At 40.2% G+C, this 24484-nt stretch overlaps 1 protein-coding gene across 14 annotated transcripts in view; it reads right to left on the bottom strand.

Moving 5' to 3' along the window:
* DOCK3 (dedicator of cytokinesis 3) overlaps positions 1-24484 on the bottom strand; it is a 184135-nt gene that overhangs the window by 14335 nt on the left and 145316 nt on the right. For 11 of the 14 annotated variants that reach the window (XM_085590130.1, XM_085590132.1, XM_085590124.1 and 8 more), the window contains 17 exons: positions 23945-24030; positions 22166-22192; positions 21948-22043; positions 20224-20284; positions 19645-19738; positions 18814-18962; positions 14107-14193; positions 12411-12515; positions 8495-8636; positions 7629-7795; positions 6997-7083; positions 6359-6538; positions 5300-5383; positions 3935-4051; positions 3390-3511; positions 1781-1916; positions 1192-1273 (listed from right to left, as the gene is read on the bottom strand). In XM_085590130.1, the coding sequence (XP_085446256.1) occupies positions 1192-1273; positions 1781-1916; positions 3390-3511; positions 3935-4051; positions 5300-5383; positions 6359-6538; positions 6997-7083; positions 7629-7795; positions 8495-8636; positions 12411-12515; positions 14107-14193; positions 18814-18962; positions 19645-19738; positions 20224-20284; positions 21948-22043; positions 22166-22192; positions 23945-24030 (1822 nt within the window). The remainder of the gene's footprint in view (positions 1-1191; positions 1274-1780; positions 1917-3389; positions 3512-3934; positions 4052-5299; positions 5384-6358; positions 6539-6996; positions 7084-7628; positions 7796-8494; positions 8637-12410; positions 12516-14106; positions 14194-18813; positions 18963-19644; positions 19739-20223; positions 20285-21947; positions 22044-22165; positions 22193-23944; positions 24031-24484) is intronic. The other 3 variants (XM_085590126.1, XM_021529155.4, XM_085590128.1) reach the window with 1 other exon arrangement.

The following is a 24484-nucleotide window of genomic DNA, read 5'->3' as shown; positions in this document are numbered from 1 at the left end:
GGAAAACAGCGTGAAACAGTACAGCACCAAAGCCTTCAGATCCCCCCAAAGATTCACATGCCAGCTGAGGCACATCCACCTAAGGATGTCTTCCTAACTTGATAGCCTTCTCCTCAGTTCCATCTTCCCTCTCCTGTTATTCCAGTTTTACCTGGTTACTGTTTGTCATGATTTTCCTTCCAGCCTTTGGTAATTAGTGCAGCTATTTGTCTTTATTTGAAGATGTTCACTTCTCACCTTTCTACTCCATCTGATCCCTCAATTAAATCACCTTGCTGCATCTGTGTCATAACAACAGCCAGTCAATTAGGATTTTACTGGCAGATGGAGCAAAAAAGCCCCAAGACTGCTTGAGAGAAAGGGCTCTTCTCTATATTCCCTCTCCATCAGGAGACACAGAATTCCCCTGTATGGAAAAAGGGGTAAGATTTAAATATCAGCCTTTATCTCTGACTATATACAGGACACCTCAGATGCCTGTGAAAAGAGGTGTAGAACCTGCAACTGAGAATACAAAATGAGAGGAAAAAACTGAAAACCTTGAAGAGAAGTTATGAAAGTCAGGAGATCACATGGAGTGGTTTTGCTTCAGCTGAGGAAGAAAATAATTATCAGTATCAATACCAGCTACTGTAACACAAAGGCAATATGAGTACCCCCAGAGCCTGCTTTTATATTTTTCCTTTCTTCCAGAATTTCCCAGCAGGGAAGCCCTTCTTTATCTCCATTATTTAAAATTCAAATCTTTCAACATTCATCCTATACAGCTACTTTTGTGTACATATGTTTCTGCTAAACTGCCTCAAGTCCTTTTTTGTCATAATTTCTTTAAGCTTGTAAAATTATTTCTTTGCCTTTGTCTTCATGATCTCTCTTTTAAGTACTATACCAAGGACTTGTTTTCCTCTAGACTGCCTGCCACAATTTTGTGGTGGAACAATGGAAATCATTATGAAATTCAACCGCCTGAAACCAGCATGTGTTAGAGATACATTTGAAATATGGATGAAAAAAAGCTTAAATAGGGAATGAAACCATTGTAAAGAAAAAGCATTGAAGAGGTATTTACATGTCCAAAAGAGAAACAGTGTTACATGTCAATGTAGCTGGTGTTTCACCTGTAAGTCAGCAAGGTTGCCAGGTTTAGGGAACACCTGCAGGTGCTCTCCAGTCAGGGCCTGTCCTGCTTACCTCGAGTGCTGGAAGGGGCAGAGTTAATCATCTGGGATGGTGCCGAGTGAGTGGAGCTCAGGCTGGAGGTGGAAGGACTAGCCTGGGATGAAGATAAAACAGAGACATTGGTGACTGAGCTTTGGCAGCTGGGCTTAGGATAAACAAGCTGCAGGAAGCAAAGAAACCATTGAGAGAGACCGGAGCACATCAGTGCCTTAGGGATTTACCTGTCTTGGATGAGCCAGGGCAGCCTCTGCCCAGCTTCAGTGCAGGCACTGTTAACCTGCACTCAGGACTGTGGGACTTGTTCCACCTCCCCAAACCAAGAGCAACACTTAACTGCACATGTTCAATGGGGCAGGTAAACAAAATGGGGTACCACAGTTACTGTACAAACACAGGAGATTTCTTCCCAAAGTTAACCTAGTGAGCTACTATCATATTTCTTGAACAGTGTTAAGATTCTACCTATTTAGTTATTTGAAAAAAATATCACAGACTGATCCAAGCATATGTAGAGGTTAAGTGAACTGCTTCTAGGCAAAACCCTCTGGAACATGCTCTGTGCTGTTCCCAGCCACCACTCCTGGCTGTGCTGGAGCTGTACCTGCATGTGGTACATATCCTCAGTAGTCTCCCCCACAGAGCTGTCTGTCAGGATAACCAGGTTTCCTGTTTCACTGGAGGTGTGTGACGACAGAGAGGATGAGGAGTGTCGGACTGAACCAAGCATGTTCAGTGGGCTGGAAAAGAAACAGACAGAGCACGGGCATATTGTTTTTTAAACGTGTTTGTGAATTCTGATTTTTTTCCAAACTAGTAAGTACCTGTTGCTTTAGGTCACCTCTAGATGTCAAGCACTTTTGAAAAGGCCAAATAAGCTCAAACAAATCCATAAATGTGGGTAAATATGAAAGAGGTGACAAGAAGATTACAGGTAAAACAGAATAGTACATAGGATGTTGAATTTCAGAAACCCAGCTCAGGATAATGTCACATCATGACCTTGAGTGCACATTTGTTTTGTTTATAACAGAACACACTGAAACCACTCTCATTTTAAACACTAAGATAAGTGGGAGCAGCTTAAAAAAAAAAAACATTCCAAAGGAATCCAAGCACAAGACACACAGGTTAAAATCCAGTTTCCCTTATTGCATGCATTGGCCCTCAGCATTACAGTTGAAGGCAATTTTGCAGCTGACAGTAAATTAATACAGCCCAGCTGGTGTGCAGGCTGTACCCTGATCTCCCTCAGAGAATGAACTTTTCTTTCTCGCTCTGAACCACACACACAAATACATTGTACACTACAGCATTTCCCTAGTTTGTCCTAAAAACTAAAAAAGCATTTACAAAGAGAGGAATTTTGAGGAAAAAAATGTTATCCCCAGACACTGTTTGTCAACTGCTAAGCCATAGGAGCATTATAAGCTACTCAGTTTTACTAGCATAAAGAATGTCACCATCCTGAATTTATGGACCAACTTTCCACAGCTTTTTATGCCGGCCTTTAAAACCAGCTAAAATATAGTGACCCAATAAGAAAAATAAACACAGAAGAGCAATTAGCATTTTCAAATAAGCAATGTTGGCTGGATATAAAAAACACTATTTTGTCCTTGTAATGCCAATTTTTATCCTCTGTCATTATCTCAGATTTAATATATGGGCATTCACTTTGAAAAAGCACCACAGGGTCATTTTTTGATGTACTGATCAAAACACCATGGCAGCCTTTCTTGTATTTGGCTTCTGATTTTGTCAGAATTATAAAAATAATGATGTTAACAATTTTGATCCTTCAAAATGGGTACATATTGAGTTGGGTTCTAAAACAAGCCATACAATTTTCCTTTTATGGTAGATAAGGACCCAGTTATTTGCGGTTGGTGCAACAGAAGTAGGAGAGTTTGGGACCTCTGAAGTCAGATTGTGTCGGGAGGACTGAGTGGCAGATTTCTGTTTCTGCCTCTACTCTAAGAAAAGTGATGGAGTCACACCTGGAGGTGTTCAGCATTTGCTGCAAGTTGGATTTCTCAACTTTATTATTCCAATTCTCCAACTTCAATAATTAGCACTCAATGAGGACAAAAGGCACTTCTGCTTAATTCATGCTGCCTCTCCTGCAGTAGTGCTAAGCACTCCTGAGATCCTGGAACCTTGGTGGAGCAGCGTGCAGAGCCCCTGGATGTTTGGGAAGAGGAGGGGGTTACCTGTGTCGATGCACCATCTTGATGCTCTCTGGGCTCATGGGGCCATGGGACACCAGCACGTTGCTGCGGGGGGTGCTGGAGCCAGAACAGGCCGGGCTCAGCTTATCCAAACCAGGCAACTCCTGCAGAACAAACACACTTCAGCAGGCAGTCATGGACAATTGCAAGTTTCCTTCATTCATGCTACTTCCAGTTATAGCACTTCTTTTGAAGAGAAAATCCAACACCTCCTGGTAATCTTCCTCTATCTGACATAATTTTCTGCTATATGAAATAGCAACTGAAAATTGAGCTTTACAATTGTTCTGTGATATGACAAAGAACATACAAATATTAACAATTCTTGCTGAAAGGCCAATGTAACATATTTTCTACAACTGCCTTCTTGCACAAAAATAAAGAATTCCTTTGGTGATTTGGCAGTCCAGTAGGTTCAATCAATGCTGTATCTGCCCAGTTCTTTCGTGAACCTTACTGCAACTGACATATGTTTAATCATATAATTCAAAAATGGGAAAGTGATGGGAAAGTGACTGTTGGCTTACGTGGTACAGACTGGATCGCATCATCTGGAACTGATCTATCAGTTTCTTATGCAGGGGACGCATTTCGGGGTGTACAAATTTCTCATGGACTGCCAGACCCACTCCTAGGACATGTACCTGTGCAAAAGAAAATCCAACGTTAGAAACCCAAATAAATTGTGTCTAAGAGAGAGAACAGAAGTCTGTCCTGCAATTCTGGCAATGTGCAAGGAATATGACACTGTTTTTTTATTTTTTTATATTACAAGACTGCTGGTAATTAAGCAAGCCTTGGAGTCCTGGCAAGTTTGTACTACTCCAGCAAGTATTTAAGTGTGAGACAAGTACATTTGTGTCATGTTTCATTGCTTTTCTTAGGAGATAACTGCAAAAAAAACCCAAAAAAACCAGATTCTCTCTGCAGAGTGAACAGCATTATGCCCTAACACAGATAATGCCCTGCGACAAAATCTCCTGCCAGTGCCAGGGACGGGGTCTGAGCTGCCAGCAGAGACTTCTAAAAGGAGTTTCTGATAATTGAGACGAACAGCAGCAGTCACTCCTCCTGTTCCTCATTAGTTACTTCTAAAGGTCACTTTTTCAAAGGTCAAACATATAATTTTAATGATTGAATGAGATTATATAAGGTCTCAGATGAAAGAAAATAGCAATGATAGGAGGCTTAAGATGTATGTAATTCCCTACATGATCCAAAGTCTGTACAAACAATAACTAATTAATCTTCAAACATCTCCTGAGGATTCAGGAGAGATAAGCATTATTTTACAGATGGGGAATCTGAAATGCAATTCAGTGGTTTGTTGAAGAGCAAGCCTAGTAGCTTTATTCAGATTTGGGCACATTGTTTAATGGGGTATATCTTTCCAAACTTTCAGTTAAGAGGGATGTGATTATCTGATTTCATTCCCACCAAAGCATCCCGCAGCTTTATCTCCCAAGCTGTTTCAAGGAGACACTATGGAAAAATAAAACTGCAGATAATATAAATAGGCATTAAGTTTTCATATGTGTCTCTGCCACTTTAATCTCAAGCCTGACCTGTCCTGCCTCCGATTATCTTTGAAATTTGCTAGGAAGACATAGTTAAAAATGCCACAAATGAATGGCAGGCTTGAAAGCAGCAACATGTCTGTTGGAGAAAACAAAATCAATGTACTTTCAGCTGAGCTTCACCTCACATCCCATAAGGTGAGTGACTTGTCCTAATTGCCTTGCCCACTTCCCTTGTTTTTTGTTTAAATGTATTTAGCTCTCCTGTACCAAAAGTCTTTGCTTCTGAATGAATCAGTTGGATCTGACGTTTAGACTGACTGCTGATGAATCCAAACAATGTAGCAATGTTCTTCTGCACCTGAAAAATAGTACCTGTTCCTGCATGAGTTCCTTGAGCTGGGTGATCTTCTCTGCGTCTCCGGGGTGCTTTGTGATATAATCCTTATCAAAAAAGGCCTGCAGGAAGAAGAAAAAATAAAGTGCCTTTTGCTTATGGGAAGGTGTTTCATTATAACTTGGAGTCAAAGGATGAAAGGAAAAGGTCCAAAAATCATAGGAAAACAAAAAATGTATTAAGGTAACAGCAGAGCTTAATTTTATTGGTTTTTAGCACTCTGGGATGCAGAGAAAATGGGCTTGGCAGCTGAAACGATTCTGTTGAATCATGACTCTGACCAAGTTTCCCTCTGTGACAGTGATGAGCAATACAACTAAGCCTTTTATCTTCCAGTTATTTGAATTTTATAGTTTCCTTCACATAACTGCCTAAAGCTAAAGGAATTTAGTGAGTAAATTGGCAACTAATGTAAAGCCTGAAGAGCATTCTCTCCCTGGCTTTGTTGTGAAGACACATTCCAAACCCCTGAACCATTGCTGCAATTTTTCAGTATTTTACCCTAAACCTACCTTTTGCAATGCTCAGTTTAAGTAACAGCGTGCCAGAGATTATGCTGGATAACATATTGTATTTAACATCATTTTACTTCTACAGTGAGTCTGAAATTAGCCCATCAGCAAAGATAATGGTTCAGTAGCATGAATTAGTGGTTTTTCCTGATTCCAGACCTAATCAGTTACCACCAGTCCCACAGCCTCTATTGCAAAATGAATCATAATGTAAGCAGTATTAAAAAATCTACTTCATTGTTTTACCTGCCAAGTGAGGACTTCCAGGTAAGCCAAGTGTCATCTTTGAGAAACCCCACTGTTACCTGTACCTATTTCCATGTGAGATCCCTGCTCCACCCCTGGAGCCTCCTTCATGTTGCTGTGCAAGCACTGATGCAGAATAACCAAGCAGGGGGTGTAACCCCATCTTTAGATAATGCACATGAGAATTCCTTATCTTATTAAGCCATACTGTAATTGAAACAGAAATGCAAATAAAACTGGCAAAGGGTGATACTCAGTGAGAAGCAGAGCCTGGCTCACCTCCTGGTACCGCGCAATTCCCCCATTAACGGCGGCATCAATCACTCCATTCAGACACATGCTGAGAAGATTAATGTTGCCATGCATTTGTTTGTGCTGGTACTGGCTTATCAGTGTCCTCAGCTCCTGGTTTTTGTTCTCAACCACTTGAATAGCATTTTCCAAAGGACTTACTTCAACCTCAAAGGCAATAAAATATACTTTAATTCCATGGACACTTCACTGAGATTTATTATCTTCCTTGTAATAAAATGGTACTCCAGGATTGTTCAGTGAGCTCCCTTCACTTTTACTGCTTTGTAGAAAATTAGCTACATTAACAAACTCCACTGTTGGCAGTGCTGGATTTCAGGTCACTCAGCTGCAATAATAGATGTCTTTCTATACACCGAAGACATGGCAGCAATGCAATTATTCCATCCTTTTGGCACTGTCTCCATTATACTGTTAGCTAATACAATTCCCCTGGTTACATTCAGCCATTGTTTAGATGAAGTGGTAGAAAAAGGATGTATTTAACCCCTGGTAAACACCATTTTAAACTGCAAGATTTCAGCCCAACAAGTTTTAAGCTGCCTATCTCATGTCCTCAGTAACTCATCATTTCAACTCCCAGTTATAGGAATTATGAATGTTACCAGTTCTCTTCTCTCCACTTCAAACCAACGAGAGATCCCAGGCAAACTGTGAGTCAGGGTCAGAGTGGTGCGTTCAATCCACAAGCTCTGCAAGGAGTAATTGAGGCTGTGAGGAACAATGAATCACAACCACATCCTCTGCACTCTTACTACAAGTGCAGAGGGGGCAAGGCTCAGAAAAGAATGCATTAACCTCCTGAGCATTAATTCTGTAGAAGGTCTTCCTGAAAGTCACTTAAACAACAAAACAGGAATTCAATATGCTTGAAATAACACATTCAACATTTCTATTAATTTTTAAAACTTGTCCAATCACCAGTTGTGTCATGGGACCCAAAAAGACATTGCAGACCTGTGTGTTAGTAATAAAAAAAAAAAACAAAAACGTCCAGCCAAAGAAACAGTGTCTCCAGGCACTAAAATAACACACCTTTAAACTGGACAATGCTTTAAGCAGGTCAGAACTCAACAATATTCAATCAGACCATGGACTTAACCTGTTGCTTGAGTTACTGTAGTATCTTTGGCTATCAAATCAGAATTGCCTAAAGGGCTCCATCAGCATAAAATAACAAGACAGTATTCACTTTGAAGAGATGAACACTTAAACACAGCTTATTTGCTACTTCTACCTTAAATTCGTTCTCCTTGTCCTTGGGGCCCTTGTGGAAGGGTCTGTCGTAGCGGAACTTGCGGATGTTGTTGACACGGTAAAAGCTCTTGATGCGATCAGGGACACGGTCCATTTGCAGCACGTCTATATTGTCTGGGATGGGAGTCACTGCATAGATCTGTAAATCTGGTAATTGTGCAGTCAAAGAAAGCTTTATCCATGTATTAGGAAAGACAAATAGGAAACAGCAACCACACAGGAGGCTCCATTTGCTGACAGTGACTTTATGGTTCAAATCCTGCACAGAATCCATGCTGTCCTCTCAGAAGCCAAATAGTGCAGGTTCCATGACTAAGCTCTCCAAAGTCCCTGCAGCTCCCTTAAATGTGATGTGGTTCAGTCCTTAAATGCACTGAGCATTGTACTGGTTGTGCCAAATCCCAGTACAGGTGACCAGTGAGAAGAATGAAATTCAAAGCCTCAGGTATAAAAAGGTTCAACAGTTTTAAAGAAAGGGAAATTGCAAAAAAGTAAAATCCTGATGGAAGAAAAATAAGCAGAATGTAAAATAGTGCTTTGGAGCTAGTATCTGTTCCCAACAAAATATTGACCAAGAGAAGATACCAGGAATACTCCTAAGGACACACACTGTGTGTGATGCCAGTGCTGTTGGTAAAGCATTAAAACATGGATATGACCAAGCACAGCCCTTTCCCTTCTACATGGAACATGACCTGCATTACTTGCTAAATAAAAATTCACCACTCTCTCCAACACCATGTCCCACAACAAACCAGTTACTGTCTGCTGCAGACAGGTATGGTTTTGTCCATATCCAGCTCTGCCCCAGCTCCAGGGAGAGTCTGCCCTTTCACAGAAGGATACACTGGGCATCACACTGCAATATGGAGTCATCGGGGTGGTTTGGGTGCTGCATTGCAATGGCTTGGGGGAACTCGCTCAGCATCCTCTGCTGGAAGGCTTCCAGCCTCTCATAGTCATGGCCTCGACACACGTATTCTTTGTTCTGCAAGGAGGACAAGCATAAATTAGTGTCCTTAAAAGTAAGTTAAATTTTACTGACTTCTATCTCACTTCAAATGTTTCTTCAAAACCAAAGATAAATGACAGTGGCAATCTGCTAATATGAGAGTCGATGTATTTCATCCCTTCCTTTTTCTTTACAATGTATTTTATGAAGAACTGATGAATGAGAAGACTATTCCACTGATCTCTGAACAGCACAATGCCTCTGATTCAGGCACACCCAGCATTCAGTCCTGTGGTCCCTTCTTACCTGCTTTTCAGAAAAGGCACTATTTTTAATTGGACTATACTGAAATGTATGAACTAAAACTTAAGTCACCAGCTTGGCTGTTCTACGCTAGGAAAGCTGCTGTCAAATACTATTTATACCAGATGGATGAAAGTCCTGAGGTTCTGACAGAACAGAGGGAGATATATGTTTATCATTTTATAAGTTCTCCTTAGAAGTTGCAACAAACTATTCACAAAAATCACTGTTTAATCATTGCTGTATTACCACAGCCATACAACCCAGACCTGATGGTGTTGAACAATATGTGCTCAGGAACTCCCCTGTCAATAGTACAGTAATACAGAAAAGCTTTACCAAGAATTCTCAGTGGCCACTTAACAAACTCCCCTTCAGACCTAAAAGCATTTCCTCTTGATGAACAAAATTTCATTTCTGCTAATAATGGAAAGCTGCATTTAGATGAATCTTGAGGCATTAAACCACTAGTGCAGAGTTCTTGGATGCTTTTTGAGCCATGTCTTAACTTCAAACAGCACAATACAGTGTTTCTAAATTCCTTAGTGTCAGGAAGACTGTATTCCAGTGTCTTAACCCTCTCACACAAACCACAATTTTCATCAATATGATTATTATCTCCTAGTGCAAGACCAAGCAAAGCAGGCAAATTACCTAATTTTGGTAGTTTAAACTCTCACACATATAATAACTAGAATAACAGGGAGGGTTTTCACCTTCATAAGGTGATTTAAAAGATTATTTTGGAGGCTGCAATATATGCAAGAATGTGTTTTTAATTGCTCTGAAAAGGGGATGTGGCCAAGCAATTCTTGATCTTGGTAGCAAAACTGAAGGGAAAGTAGCAAAACCAGAACATAAAACACAACCAAGGAGTTCAGTTATCCTTGGCTTTCCATTTCAGCTTTATGGAAAGGATCTCTTGTTCTGGCTTTGACATGTGTCACTTTGTATGCATCAGTCACAGCAACCAATGGACTGAGAGAAGAATCACATGATGAGTCTTGACAGTTCAGTCTGTAATGCTCTCACTTTGCAGTTATTATTAAATTTGGAGTGAGCCCATGTTTGAAGGTGAATCTCTTCATGACACTGCTTTCTCTGTTTTAGCTTTTGATTGAAGCAATCTAGAAAACTGTAAGCCTATAAAAAAAGTTATTGTGATTCTAAAAATAATGCCCTGAAAACACCTCAAAGCTAAATTTAATAAGACTTCAGACAGATGCCAGCACAGATCTCAAAACATGGCTTGTCAGGCTTTACTTGAACTTCTGGTAGACAGAAGATATGGACAGTTTTAATTTAAATTTACTTATGTAGAAAGGCTAGAAATAGATGCAGAATTCATAGAAACGTGAACAATGACTTTTCTAGACAAAGGGTCTTCAAAAATCAAAGATATAGAAAGAAGTGGTTATCTTCTGTCTTAAGCTGTACAGCAATAGAAAAATACATGAGAAAAGGGCTTGGAGTTATTTGATCACTTAAAATCACTCCTGTATCCATTTGAAGATTTTAAATCCATGTAAATCTTTTTCTTCTCTAGAATAGCTGCTTCCAATCTCTTTACAGTGTGATCCATGCTGATGTGACTGCTAATGGGCTTAGTCTGTGCTCCATAATGTGTGTGCTGTATGGATCATTAGGGAAAGAAAGGAGGAGGATGACTTTTAATGAGATTGCTACATTAGTAATCTGCTATCAGAAGTACTGCTACCAAATATAATTGCAGAATTAACAAGGATTATAATTATGTACGCTTGTGTTCGCTGGTAATTTCTCCAACCAAGGATCCACGTTGTTACAGCACTTTGCAAAGAGCACAGGAAGCTCAAGCAGTATCAAACACCTTGGCCATGCAGGATCCCAGGTAAAAGTGAGGATCCACAAGATAAAAAGATAAGCTCCAGTCATTGACAGTACTTCAGATGTTAGGAAGGCTTGTGTGCCATGATGACTGTGTTGTTACTCGCTGAAATATTTGTTGTTAGATATAAAAACCAGGAATTGTCAGTCTTCTCTGGAGATCTTCATGGGGCAGCTCTAGGTTCATACTGCAGCACCCATCCTTTCTTTGGATTCCTCTGCAGGGTCTTCTACACACTGCTTCAGGGTGCTACATTCTAAATTCTGTAAGGAGCAGCTGAGGGATGAGGGGATCAGACTGGAGAAAAGGAGGCTCAGGGGGACCTTCTCACCCTCTACAATTCCTGACAGCAAGTGGCAGCCAGGTGGGGATCAGGCTCTGCTTCCAGGGAACAAGGGACAGGAAGAGAAGAAACTGCCTCAAGCTGCACCAGGGGACATTCAGGCTGGACATCAGGAAGAATTTCTTTGTGGAAAGTGTTGTCAGGCATTAGAAGGGGCTGCCCAGGGGGGTGATGAAGTCACCATCCCTGGACATGTTAAGAAACAACTGGATAGGACACTTGGTGCCATGGTCTGGTTGACAAGGTGGTGATTGGTCAAAGGTTGGATTGATGATCTTGGATGTCTTTTCCAACCTAAATGATTCCATGATTCTCTGATTCTGGCACTGTTCTCCTTCAAATAACATGAAACCACCACCCTTTATGCACTGGTATTTCTTCTCCTTGACTAATTTCAACTTGCCTTTATTACCCCTGCCTGTGTTTCCATTAAAAGACCGTAACTAAACCCCAAATCCTTGTTTAAAAAACAAAAAAACAACTTCATAATCAGAGGGGAGTATAAGAGGGCAGCTCTCAAAATGCTGCCCTCTTTGTATGGCTTTGTATGGCTTCATCCCATGTACCTTGATTGGTGCCATCTCTTGTCAAACCATTCCTTCAAAGAGAACAAAAACCATGCACCTCCAGTCCTTGAAAGTTTCTAGTTACCTTGTCCTGTCACATTCAATGGCATCTGCCATCAATTTGCAGGCAGCTCTTGGAGCACTTGTCAGATTATATTCCTTCCTTGCTCTAAACTAGCAACAAGATGCTGTATAAACAAATACCCATTTAAAGTTTGATTCCTCATTAGGACAAGAAGAAAATTTCACTTTTAAAATGGATTGGTACACCAGCAGACAATGAGTTCCAATTGAGGATGTGTCCAAAGAAGCTGTTTGGCTTCTGTCAAACAGAGGAAATTTTCACTTGCACATAAGAGTCATCAGACTGGGATTAGAATTCTGTCAAGTGAGACTTTTTTTAAAGTGTGATAATTTGAGATGATGAAAATTAGTTGTAATGACCCAACATTGCTGCAATACAGCATTTTGCTTAATATAGAGACAATTTGTGCTGCATATGCAGATCATCAAAAATTCCCAATGGTGTGAGTCAAATTTCTGATCTCTGTTCCCAAGAATATTCCCAGTGGACTGTGTCCTTCAGTTCAGCTAGAAAAATGTTTTTATTTGTGCAGGCATAAAAAAATATGCTGAATAGTAGACATCATATATCCAAAACAAAAATACAAATCCTTAACGGCCACTCTGAGCCTGGTCACTTTGTCACATCCTGTATAAGTTTGGCTTACCCGCAGGAAAAATGGGAATTTTCGACCATAAAAACCAACTCTGAAAAACTCTGGTTCTAAGCGCTGCTGTTCCATTATATTGTCATAATAGGTAGCTTCCATTTTCTGTGAAGGAAAGAGATAGCTGCTATCAGACCCTTAAAGTTGCACTTAAAACATTAACATCTCAAGACTCATTAAAATATCACATTACTCTTTTACCCCTCCATTTCTTTATGAAAAGACCACAATTCTGTTAAAGATAAAAATTATTAATTAAACCAGTCTACATGGTGGGACGGACTAGAATATCACCATACTCATTTTACATTTTAGAAGATGACATATGAATTTTTCTTAGTTTATCTTATTTTAAATTAAACAGGTCTTGCATGTAATTTTCTTTGCATTGCAGAATTAATGGCAAAGCTGAGATGAAGATCCACGTTGCCTGGCTCACAGTGTCCTATTCTCTCCTACAGACCAAAATCCATACCACTGCCTGGGAAATTACATCTAATTGGGTTTGCCTTAATTGAGTTGAGGGGCATGAAAAAGGATAAAACAAAATTAAATCTACAGCTCTGTGCACCAGAAGGTTTAACATGGAAGAAAAAGGTGGTTGGAAAGAGGAAAAGTACTTTTTTTTTAGTTCCAATAAGTAGTTTTGTGGAATTGTGCCAATAAAGATGAAGAGTGGGATTTCCAGGCCCTCTGGCAAACTGAACCTCCATTGAAAGGCTCACAGGAATTTCACTGTAGCAAAAGGTGGCTCTTCAAGAAGAACCAGTTTGACACCATTACTTCCACTGCAAGGAACCCTAACTTGCATCCTGGTTTGTGGTCAGTTATCACAAACATTAGCTCCCTTTCCAGGAAGGAGAAGGTCCCAAAGTCATTGCAGGAAGCATCAAGGAATGTGGTGGTGATGTGAATGGCACAGAGTGCACAGCCAAGCTGGTCATTTGCTCTCTTTGGGGCTGCTTTGGAGAAAACAGGTTCTTCAGAAGTGCAGCTGCTGTCTGCAGCATCAGACCTTGCTAGACAGGTGTCTTCAGATAAAAATAAACTGGATTTTTTAGAAAGAGAATTTAAACGACTGTATATATCCATGCAGCATAAATCTCAAATTTGGATACATGTATGCTACCCCAGGGGACAGGAGGAGATTAACTATTTTCATATACAGAAAGTTTTTAAATAATAATAGGAGCTTCAGCTTTTTCTGATTAAAGTACAGTGGTGCAAATGTGCCCTGATTTCATCATGTTGTTTGGTTGTACCAGAGGAGCAGATCCCTGTAAACTGGTAAGAATGCCATAAACACTTGTCTTCTTCATTCTCTCTCTCGTTTATCTTATCTCACTGAGACACAAGTTGTCCTTGATTTTTTTGGAATTAAAATGAAATAAGTATTAAAATTAGGATATTTTATGCAAAAATATATGTAAATATGCCGTTGCAATGGGAAGTACAGCTCCTGTGTGTGTGTGCTGTCTTCATATACTCACATGATTTTACTGCTACCAGACTTTGGAATTATTTCAATGGACCTACAAAGTCATTAATATGAATCAATGGCAAGGAGTCTCAGTGAATGCATGGAGCTCTATAAGGAATGTGATTATTTTTTAAATTCAGAATGCTCTGACAGGAGAGCAAAATGCTCTGGGGAGTGAGGTAAGAGTCTGCAAGGAGAGAAATTGCTGCCACTCACCCGGATCCAGCTGAGGCTCTGGTAATCATAGAGGCTCTCGTACTGGATGGCCAGTTCCCGGCACAGCGGGATGCCGAACTCCCAGCTCTGCGGGGCCAAAGCAAATCACACTCACAGCAAACACAATGCTACTGCCAGCTCAGCTGAGAGCAATATGGAAACTCAGCTCTGGGAATTCATTTGGTATGAAATAGCAGAGATTAGATGTGAAAATGCAATGTGGTGAAACCATTTCCATTAAATAGCAGATCAGTTCCTTCTAAAAGATGAGAACAGAGGCATATGTTCTGTGGAAATTACAAACATATACTGCTTGTTCTGACAGTTCATTTATGAGACTGGGAACTTATCTGGAGAAAGAGAATAAAACTAACAATTTTTCTTCATGCTAGACACCCCTTCAACCCACCCCCAACAGCTCCTTTGCTTCCTGCACTAGAACTTCCTGGAGTACAGAGTTAGGAGTTGGCTCCCCAGCAAAGTGCTCCCCTTCCCAGACTGCTCCTTCCCACTGAAAGCACAAACTGTTAGGCAGTGAGAACACTCCAATACAAATAACATCTTCAGAACTGACCTGCATTACTGCAGTGAATCAATATCCATATTCAGAAAGCCACATTCTTTTCTTCAGCTCCCAGTCCCACACAATGGATCTGTCCTAACACACCATACTCATCATCCCAGAGGTGAGGAGGGAAGAGACCCATTTTAGGCACACCCACACTGAGAGAAAGGCTCTTCTGTTACCTCAAGTGGCTTTTTGGAGAGCTCATTTTACACTAACATCTCCTCTTCCATTACCTGCACACACTGGAAACCTTTTGGGGGAGTGGCTGTTTCTTACCATGCTTATGGTAAAGGATTTAGAACACCAGTTGAACCTTTACTGGATTAAGTTTTATTATGCATTACTGGGCTAATTTGCCAGTCGTTTTACATGGGACCCTGCTGTAGTGAAAACAAAATTGATGTGTGAGTTAGACTACCCCTTTAGTTTTAAGAATATTAATAGCAATATTGTAAATTCTTGGAAACAGTCATTAAGAGCAATTATGTAAAATATCAGCACTTAATATGGAAACAGTTTTTCTGGTTACATGTACCTTCACATAAAAAAGTGAATCTCTACTGTTTGATTTAATTTATGAGGCAGTTTACAGTATTTCCCTTTAAGCTCACATTTGTAGTGTCTGCTCTCTCCTTACTACCACTTCCTTACTGCAGCTCTTTAGCTTAATTTAATTACAAAAGTTTCAATAAAAACTTTCTAAATAAAGTATTTTACCAGAATAATTTTGGATATTCTGATTGTATTTGTAGTTTGGGAGAATGGGAGGCCTGAGATTTATTTCGATCAATGCAATAGACACAATAGGAAAGGAACTGAAAGACCAGTTTCTTGACTATTCTGAATATTAGTGAGGTATTTGTGATCTCAGATTAACAGGATTTTTGCTGTGGATTGTCAAAATCCATGACACACAAACTGATCCACTGAACTGAGATCAACCATAGTCAGTTAAGTTGTTTGTATTTGCAAACTCAAACACCACTGCATTTTTTATGGTTGCAGCAAATTCTTTATAGAGATTTACAGCACATTCTTATACATAGATTTTCAGTCCTCAGCTGAACTATGTTCACTTCTAAAACATCTAGCCAGGAATAAATGGCTTTTTTTCCCACAGAGAGTGCGAGCAGTTTTACTTCCAAATGGGATGCTGTGACTAAAGCCTCCCTAACTCTCTGATCAGTCTTCTGGACAGAAGCAGAAATCTCACCAGCTGTTTTCCCTCCAGGTGATCTGAGGGATATAACCTTTTCATGCTCTTTTTCTGATGTCAATTAAATTAACAACATATAACCACATCTGATTTTGCTATATACTACCTCTTCTACACGAACCTTGATACCATTCCTGTCATCCTAACTCAGGCTCTCTCCTTCTTTCAGTTTCCACACCAAGAAATTCCACTGTGCTACCTAAGCATTCTGCAGATACAAGATGAGATAGAGAAGTGAAGAAAAACAACGTACAGGTAACTTCCTAAAGAGAAAATAATTTGTAGATATTCAAAAGAAAAAGGAATGAATGGATATCCAAGTCACTGGAGCTTCAGTTTTAAAATCTGTGATGCTAACGAGTAGCATCTTCACAGTACAGATAATTAATGTGTAATTCCAAGTGACATGCAAGTGCCACTTCCCTCTTCAAATAACTTCCTGATATCTCCACTGATAATTTTCCTCATTAGTGCTTTCTGTTTTGCTGACCTGTGATGTGCTTGCATGTTGTGTATTACTTGAAAGCCACATTCATAGGTCATTTATTGTAGCTTTCTCCTATGGCATCAGCAACTCTCAGCTGACTGCATACAAGGGGGCACAGGTAGAGACAATCAACCCCTCTGAATGCCAGCCTGTATTTACTCACATCCCAGTGTGCAGACTTCTTCTGGAAATGATTCCCATGAGGGTACACAAGAGAAATTATTTCAAGTGTTGGGTATGGGAGCACATGATCAAAACTAAGTGCTTTGGGAGTGCTGCTTTGGGTCTCTGTGTGCACTTGGCTGCACTAGGGAGAACAGACCCAGCACTGCCATGCTGGGAGCTGCTCAGAATCACCAATTAATCAATCCAGCAGTGAACTGGACAGAAAAGGGCTGTGTAGATCCAGGCTATTGCTGTGCAGAAACATGATCAGTCGAGTTCAAACTGTTCCATTCACGGATATCTTCAACCAGAGAACTTTTGAGTTTTAACGGTCAGTTTTAACTGAGGGTTAAAAATATCTTCAGTTTAAATTATGTACTTGCACACACTGTCAGCTGAGCCACAAACCAATTCACAGCATAGCAGAAATCAGCAGAAAGGGGCACATGACCAGTGAAGGCTAAAAGGGCTTTGGAACACCGTGTTCCTTCCCAGCACAGGGCTGCTGCTGATGCTGCTGAGGGTGGGAGTCAGTTCTGCCCCCACTGCAGCATCCCAGGCCTGCCACAGGCTGTGCCACTGGCATGTCACAAGACATCCTTGTGGGCAGTTTTCCTCCCATTCCTGTCCTGAGAAAACTCTCCTATAAACAAATGCAGATTTTTTACAGTCTGCCTTGACAACCTCACTTGGTGGGAGACGCCAGGAGCAGCATGAGAAATGGAACTCTGGAAATGCAACTGAAGGACAACAACAAATCCTGCTCTGCAGAACCTGAGGAGGAACCATCTCAGGATAGTGCAGAAAGAAGCTGACAGACACAAGTAGAGGGAAGCAGGTTTCTTCCAGTCCCTGAGCTGCTCCCTGTCACAGAACAAGAGTGCTGAAAAGGAGGATTTGGCTTCTCAGCATCTTTCACTTCCATAGTCTGAGTGACATACATACTGCTTAAGTGGATTAGTTAATCATTCAGCTACCATTTGTAATAAAGGAGGATTAAAACACAAATCAGTTAACTCCAAAAACACCCAGTGGGGAGAAAACTCAAGAGGTTAACACTCTATAATCTGTTAGGAGTTTTATAGCCTAATGACATCAGTCAATTTTTACTCTACTTCACTGTGTATATGGATTCCCTGTTGTTGTCAAAAATACAGGCTCACTGGCTTTCCATAGTGCCTTCTATCATCTTTGTCTAGTCAGACAGTACAGTACTGCAATACTTGCACAAACCAGTTATTTGTTTGCAGTCTGAAAATCCCTGAAAATTTCTGAAATGAGAAAACCATATGCAGTGTTATCACAAAAGAGCAACTCTGGCAGACACACAGCAAAAAAAATCTAAATCACTTCCTCATAAATGGGCCATTTCTTCCGTCACACAGGAATCTGACTTCCTTTTGCAGGTTCTTTAAAAATGTTCCTGCCATATGCAACTCCTATTTTCAGGACTAGGAATGAATTGTCTGAATGGCAGTCCCATAAGAACCAACTCACATTTGTATTTAATGCCATGGTCATTGGCAAAATCAAGGCACACATACAGATATTATCTCCCAAGAACATAAGCTGTAGGAATTTTCCTAGAGAAGGGAAAAAATTGAAAATACTCCAACAGATGATGTCACTTTTAAAGTTCACCTCTGAAATGTTCCTAAACCCCATGACACAAAGGACTAAAACATCTACTTCTGCAGTAATTGAAAAAAAAAATTAACTGTAGAAAACCCATACTCAATATATGAAATTGAAATGGATTGATTTTCTTCTCGTGCAGTGGATGGAATTGCACTTTAATTGAAAATCACTTTAAAATAAGTGACACTGAAAGGACTTAAGTATTTTTCAATAAAGAGACCCCTATAGCATTTGCCTGCCATTTCTGTCTGTAGGTTAAGCACAAAACAAGTTCTCAATTGAGTCATAGCACAGCAGTTTGCACAGACAGCTACAAAATGCAATCCCGGTCCCCAAAAGCTGAGGAACAGCACTCTGCCACATCAGCTGATCCAAGGCTTGGTTTAAAGGTTTAAAAATGTTCTGGTGTTTGTCCTGTTGGCCTCCCTAATCCATTCCAAATGCCATACAAAATGAAATACATTTTCTCATCTGTTTTTTTTTTTTTTTGTCCAGAGAGCCAATTTGTCATGCTATAAACCCTTTTGATTCAAATTTACTTCCAGACTACTGAACTGAGATGATGGCTTGCAAGCCCTAAGTCAGTGAGGAAAAGGGAAGGAAGCTGCTGGAAGAGAGAAGAAGTTGGCATACCTTCCCTTTGTTGAAGTAATGGATAATCTTACGGCACAGACCTTCCTTACGTTGCCACTCTGACTGAGATGGGTAATGCAGGAACTCTCTCAGAGGTCTGTCCTCCCACTGAAGCAACTCACAGTACAAAAGCAGTGTGAATGCAGCCTCTGTAGGAAAGGCAATTATGGAACACTGAATCAATGACAGCAAATAAACACAGCCAATACTGAAAGGTCACAGACCTGCTTCTGACACAGTCTGTGATTTCTGATCTATTGTTTGCAAAAAAAATCTCAGCTCTTACAGAACCATTCAATTATTCAATTACTTAAAATAGCAGCACATGATTTTTAGGTACAAATCTAGCAAGTTTCTTTTTACCAGCTTCTTGATTTAAATGCACAGTCAGATGTTCAGATCTGTAGCTAGATTTGGGGCCTGCAGCTGCAAACAGAGCTTGGCCAGCACAGCATTAGAGTTCATACACGTTCCAAGTGCTCCCTCAGCACTGCAAGGTGAGGAAATATGACAAGTGATAATATAATGGTGGTTTTGCTAATCTTCCTTTAAATTTCATTCCACTGTTGTGATTTTTTTTTAATCCATCTTCTTCAAAGAACACTTGAATGTAAAATCTGAAGTGTAATGCAATATTTGTGTGGTTGTGCAGGCATAAACAGACATTATTTAACTTGAAGAAAGGAGCTGGGCCTCAGCTTCTTGCCTTCCCACCTGCCATAACTGATTCATGCAAATTATTACCAAAAGATTGAGCCAGATATTATATAACATCACGAGAGTTAAAAATGTAATGAGAAGTTCAAGCAGACTGTATAATGTCTCTCTCACCTGTGTAGTTCTCAGCCTGCAGGTGCATGTCACAAAGTTTGTGGATATAGCGGATGTACATCTCCTCCTTGTTAATTTCAGATTTGTAGAAATTCTGTGAAAGAAAAAACAGAGCCGTAACTCCAGCAACTCCATTCAAGCACTCAGCAGCATCTGTGGATGTGAAAAGTTATTGAAAGAGAACACATTCTTAGTGGAAAAGAAAGAGTAATAATTCTTTTCACACTCACACTGATCTAACCCACTAATTTTACTGTGGCATGATATTTTTTTCAAAATGAGGGTAGTCAAAAGCTGAAAGAAGAGGTGAGAGGAGTTGTAGAACCTGTGTCACAGGGATACAAAGAACTCAGCTGGACACAGCCCTGAGGAGCCTGACCCATCTGGCCCTGCTTAAAGCAGTGAGTCAGATCAGAGGCCTCCAGAGGATCCTCACAATCCTCATCATTTTCTTCTGTCATCCCAGTGCTTGGATTCTGAAGCCACACTTGCCTGACACAGATTCCTATCCCAGCCTTTCCCATCCCAGTTTCAATGAGATTGCACAGTATCACAAAGAGATGAAGGAAACATCTTTACCATTAGGTTAACAGTGCAGCCAATCTTCTTGTTTTCTGTTTCATCTCCTTTCATACAGTCCCTAAGAAAGCAGAGCAATGTTGAAACAAACATCTGCAAAAACATTCCTTTTAAAATAAACTTGAAGCTATCTTATCTTCCAGACTTTCCCTGGATGACAAACAACAGATAATCATATACTTAATTATATAAAATTCCTCTAAGAAAAAATTCCATATTAGGGCTTAGATGATGTGAGATCTGAGCGTCCCCTTACAAGTTCGCGTCTGCGAACAAGCACCTGAAATGACTGTTCCTTCATTTCTTATAAGAATCTGATAAAAAATCAGATAACAGTGGTCAAAAATAATCCAAATACAAGGTCTACTATAAAAGTAAAAAACTCTTATTTATCCAGATGTAGACATTTAGTCCTAGTCAAAGGGTTGGCTTCCATAAATGCAGCTCTGCAGCATGGTGTGGCACACAAGGATACAACCTGAGGGATTTAGATTAGATTTCTAACTTTTGCATAGGTAAGTTAAATCACAAAAGTTATCTTTGGTTTCTGGAATATTTTAGAAATTATTTCTATTCAAATGGTACAAGAGACTACATTTTTAAAGCAATGACACAGCAAAGCATTTTGAGAACTACTACAGCTACTGACTGGCAGCTGTACTCTAAGAAATGCCTGTGTATTTCCAAATTTCAATGCCACATTCCAGTTCCCTGTTCAGGGAATGACAAATCAGCTGCAGATTGAAAATCAATTAAAAACTAGTATGTGTTTCTCAATTAAGCATGGAAATGTGTGTGTCAAAGCTGCCTTGCTGGCAGCTGTTTATCATTAAAAACCAAAATAACAGAAATCAAAATCACATTATACCCCCCCACCCTGCTCCCAAGCAGCTCCCCTGCATTCCCTTTAAATGTGTCTCCAGTACCTGGTTGTGCACAGTAGTAGTAGAGCAGTTGTTGCCAGGAAAAAAACAGGAGATTGGATCAAGGAGGTAGGGATAACAAAAAGAGCAAACCAAAAAGCACAGCAAAGGATTTGGGACTGCAGAACACCCAGCCTAGTCAGAGGGTTTCACCTCTAATGAGCAGCAGCAGAAGGAAAAACTATTTGAACTCTTGTCAGTAGGCTAAAGATAGAAATATCTGGGGCAGTTCTATATAGGTTCAAACTGCCTATTATTAAAATAAAACCCTCTGTGTGTGTATATATAAATCTAAAGTTAAAATATTTCCTTCTAACTAAGTCAAAGCTCAGCTGCATTGACACAACAGTCCTGCAAACTTCAGTTTGAAACTAAATGAAGGCTGCCTAATTTATAGTGAAATCTTGCTCATGAGCCACCAACTGATGTGTCAGAGTTCCCAGATGGAAGTTTTCCAGCTCTGCAGGCCTGGATGAGGCATTCAGCGCACCATGGTTCAATGAGGCTTTGGAGATCACTCTTGCATTTAACATCTATTTCGTTGAATTAGGTGAGATCATTTCAGTGATAGAAGGAATTAATGTTTTAGCAACCTGAATAAACCTCAGTACAAAACTATCAGGAACGAGCACACAAGAATGAAATGAGTATTTGGGATGTTTGCTCAGAACCCAGCAGTGATGCATTGGTTTGCATGTATGCAGTTTGACAGTCAATAAAAATATTCCCTGTAGGAATTTGGTACCATGTCTTATGACAAACTTCTTATGCTTAGAACATGTTCTTGCTGCTGCCAGATACCTGTAGTCGAGCAGACGCTCCATGAGCCGAGTGACAGACGTGACAAAAGAGATTCCAGTCTCCCGCCAAGTTTCCTGCTCAATCTTCTCCAGCAAACTGTTTGGAGATGGGAAGACAGCAGGTGAGGCTTCCAGGGAAATGGTACAGGGCATGCAGACTGATACAGACAACTTGGTTTTGCCCTCATCCAATAAATTCCAGAAGAATTAGTATCTTACCTGGGATAAGGCCCAAAGAGTTGGGTTCTACTCCAGGCAGCATGAAGTAAAGACAAGGAAATTACAGAATTGACAGGAAAAGGGAAAATATCCCCACACTGCCATTTAACATATATGAAGAAGAGCAACACTCATGGCAACACTTGATTTCCACATTATTACCTGTAGCTTAAATACCACTAGCAGCAGTCAGAAACTGAAAAGGAGTCCAAACCTACTGCAAATATTTCTTCTTTGCTCATCCCTCCATAAGTTTTCATCTCTAATCAGCAACCAACCAACCCTGAATCACATTGTATTTAAACTGGAAATAAAAGCAATCTGCTCCTGCCTAGCACTGGCAGTACAGTGAGCACCCATGTCACAGAGTTGTGAAGGAAGAGAGAAGGCTGGAACAAGAACAAGGAACATTGTGTTTCAAAAGTGAAGAAAGAAAGCAAATTTACATGCCAGTTTCCCTGAAACTGGATTTCCAGTCAAAGAATTTGTCACTTCTAGGAAAGAAATTCTATTGGGTGTCGCATCCTCCAAAGAGGCAAACTTCAGTAGTGTGATGATTTACAGCTGAGGGATCCAATTCCCTTTTCAGCAGTATAGTTGAGACAGTAGAATTCAGGGTCAACTGGTTTTTTCACACAGCATTTACCAATTTGTGGAATTTTTTCCTCAAATTGTCTCCTCATATTGTTTTTAGACAACTTGGTGGGAAATATAAACTAACTGGTTGCTGGAATTCCAGGCTATGTTTCTTGGTAATGCATCCAATCACTATTACCTAAACATGAGTAAACAGCTACAGCCCTTGAATTCTTAACATTTCAGGTAATGAATGTCTTCAAGTATAGCAAAGGCACACTATTCCTCTTGCCACGTGAATAAGAATAGGTATTTCCTTTATCCCTGAAATAGACTTACTTTATCTGTACACATAAGATCCAAGACTTCCCAAGGCTGTATATACACAAATCCAAACTGAATACATTTCCATACTTCCTGAGGGATGGGCAGGCTTATCTAGCTTGAAATGAATGAATGTGCAATTGCAAATTCAGAAACAGAATTATTGATTCCAGCAAAACAAAGGTTTATGCCTCAAACAGCCAGTGTGCTACTGGGGGCCACGTAAAATTGGAGTATGGCTAAAATTCTGCTAATGATCTCTGTGGCTCACTAGAGTATTAAAAAACGTGGGTTAACTGCTCTGGACTCTCAAGAGTTTGAAATAATTCCTTCTGAAATAAACAAGTAACACTCAAAATGAAATTTGGAGAGAAATCAGTAATCAAAAGTAGTGAAGTGTAAAGTCAGACATAAAATCTTCATGTTTATCCTTCTGAGTATGAACTGTTGGTGTGAAAGGAAGTGTCACAATGGAGGAAGCAACTGGCAACTGTTGAACCAACCAAAACATGGCCTTCAAAAATAGGAGGAAAGAAAGGAAAATGCTGAGGAAAATCTCCTTTGCTCTGTAGATAGTGTCTCTTTAAACAGTCCTCAGACCAGGATCTCACTCCCTGCTATGGAAAGAGAAGGGTCCTAGCTCCTCCAGCAAATGAATTTTTGATAGGAGGATGATAACCTTTTATTAGATGTCACAGAGTGAAGACAGAGAAGAATTTAGGTCTCTATTACTTCCAGCACTACTTCACTGAGCCATTCCATGGAAGCCTGCCAGCAAGCCCTTTCCTGCCCTCCCAAAGATCTGGGGCTGCACAGATCAGTGCCTGACTCTTCCAATGGCTCTGCACAACACAAGGAGCATGAACTGGCAAAGCTTACAGCAGGCTGAAGAGTTCCCTGTAGTTCTCATCACCTTTTCCTTCAGACACCAGGCTGTCCAGCTTATCAATCAGCTCGGCCTCCACCTGCAGGAAGGAGACCAAATCCATCACTCAGAGACTCCTCCAGTGAACCAGCACATCAGGTAAACTGGATCCTGAACTACAAGAGAATACCCAGCACCACTGCTCTGCTGTGCTGCTTCTGCTGGTGGAATCGATTTGCAAATACCCAGGCATCAGTATATTAGAAGATTATTTGTTCATTAAACCCCACTTTTTAAGCCTCTCTATGATTATATAAAATTTTTGCTTTTTCTTTCACTTGTATAAAGGGCCACACCAACATCATTATGTTTCTCTTAGAAAAATTTTGAATACATATTAATTCCCACCCTCAGTATCAAGTGTGATATCAGATATTCTGATAAAATTGATTCAAGTGCAGAAATTGATGTATGTAACATTGAACAAAAACAATTTCATGAAGTTAGAAATTTTGCAGAAGACAGTTTCACTACTAGTGAAGACCGAGGTTCCT

The sequence above is a fragment of the Lonchura striata genome, chromosome 12 (genome assembly GCF_050655825.1).
Source record: "Lonchura striata isolate lonStrDom1 chromosome 12, ASM5065582v1, whole genome shotgun sequence".
Classification (NCBI taxonomy): domain Eukaryota; kingdom Metazoa; phylum Chordata; class Aves; order Passeriformes; family Estrildidae; genus Lonchura; species Lonchura striata.
The sequence above is the reverse complement of the archived record's forward strand: the minus strand, read 5'-3'. Positions and strand labels throughout refer to the sequence as shown.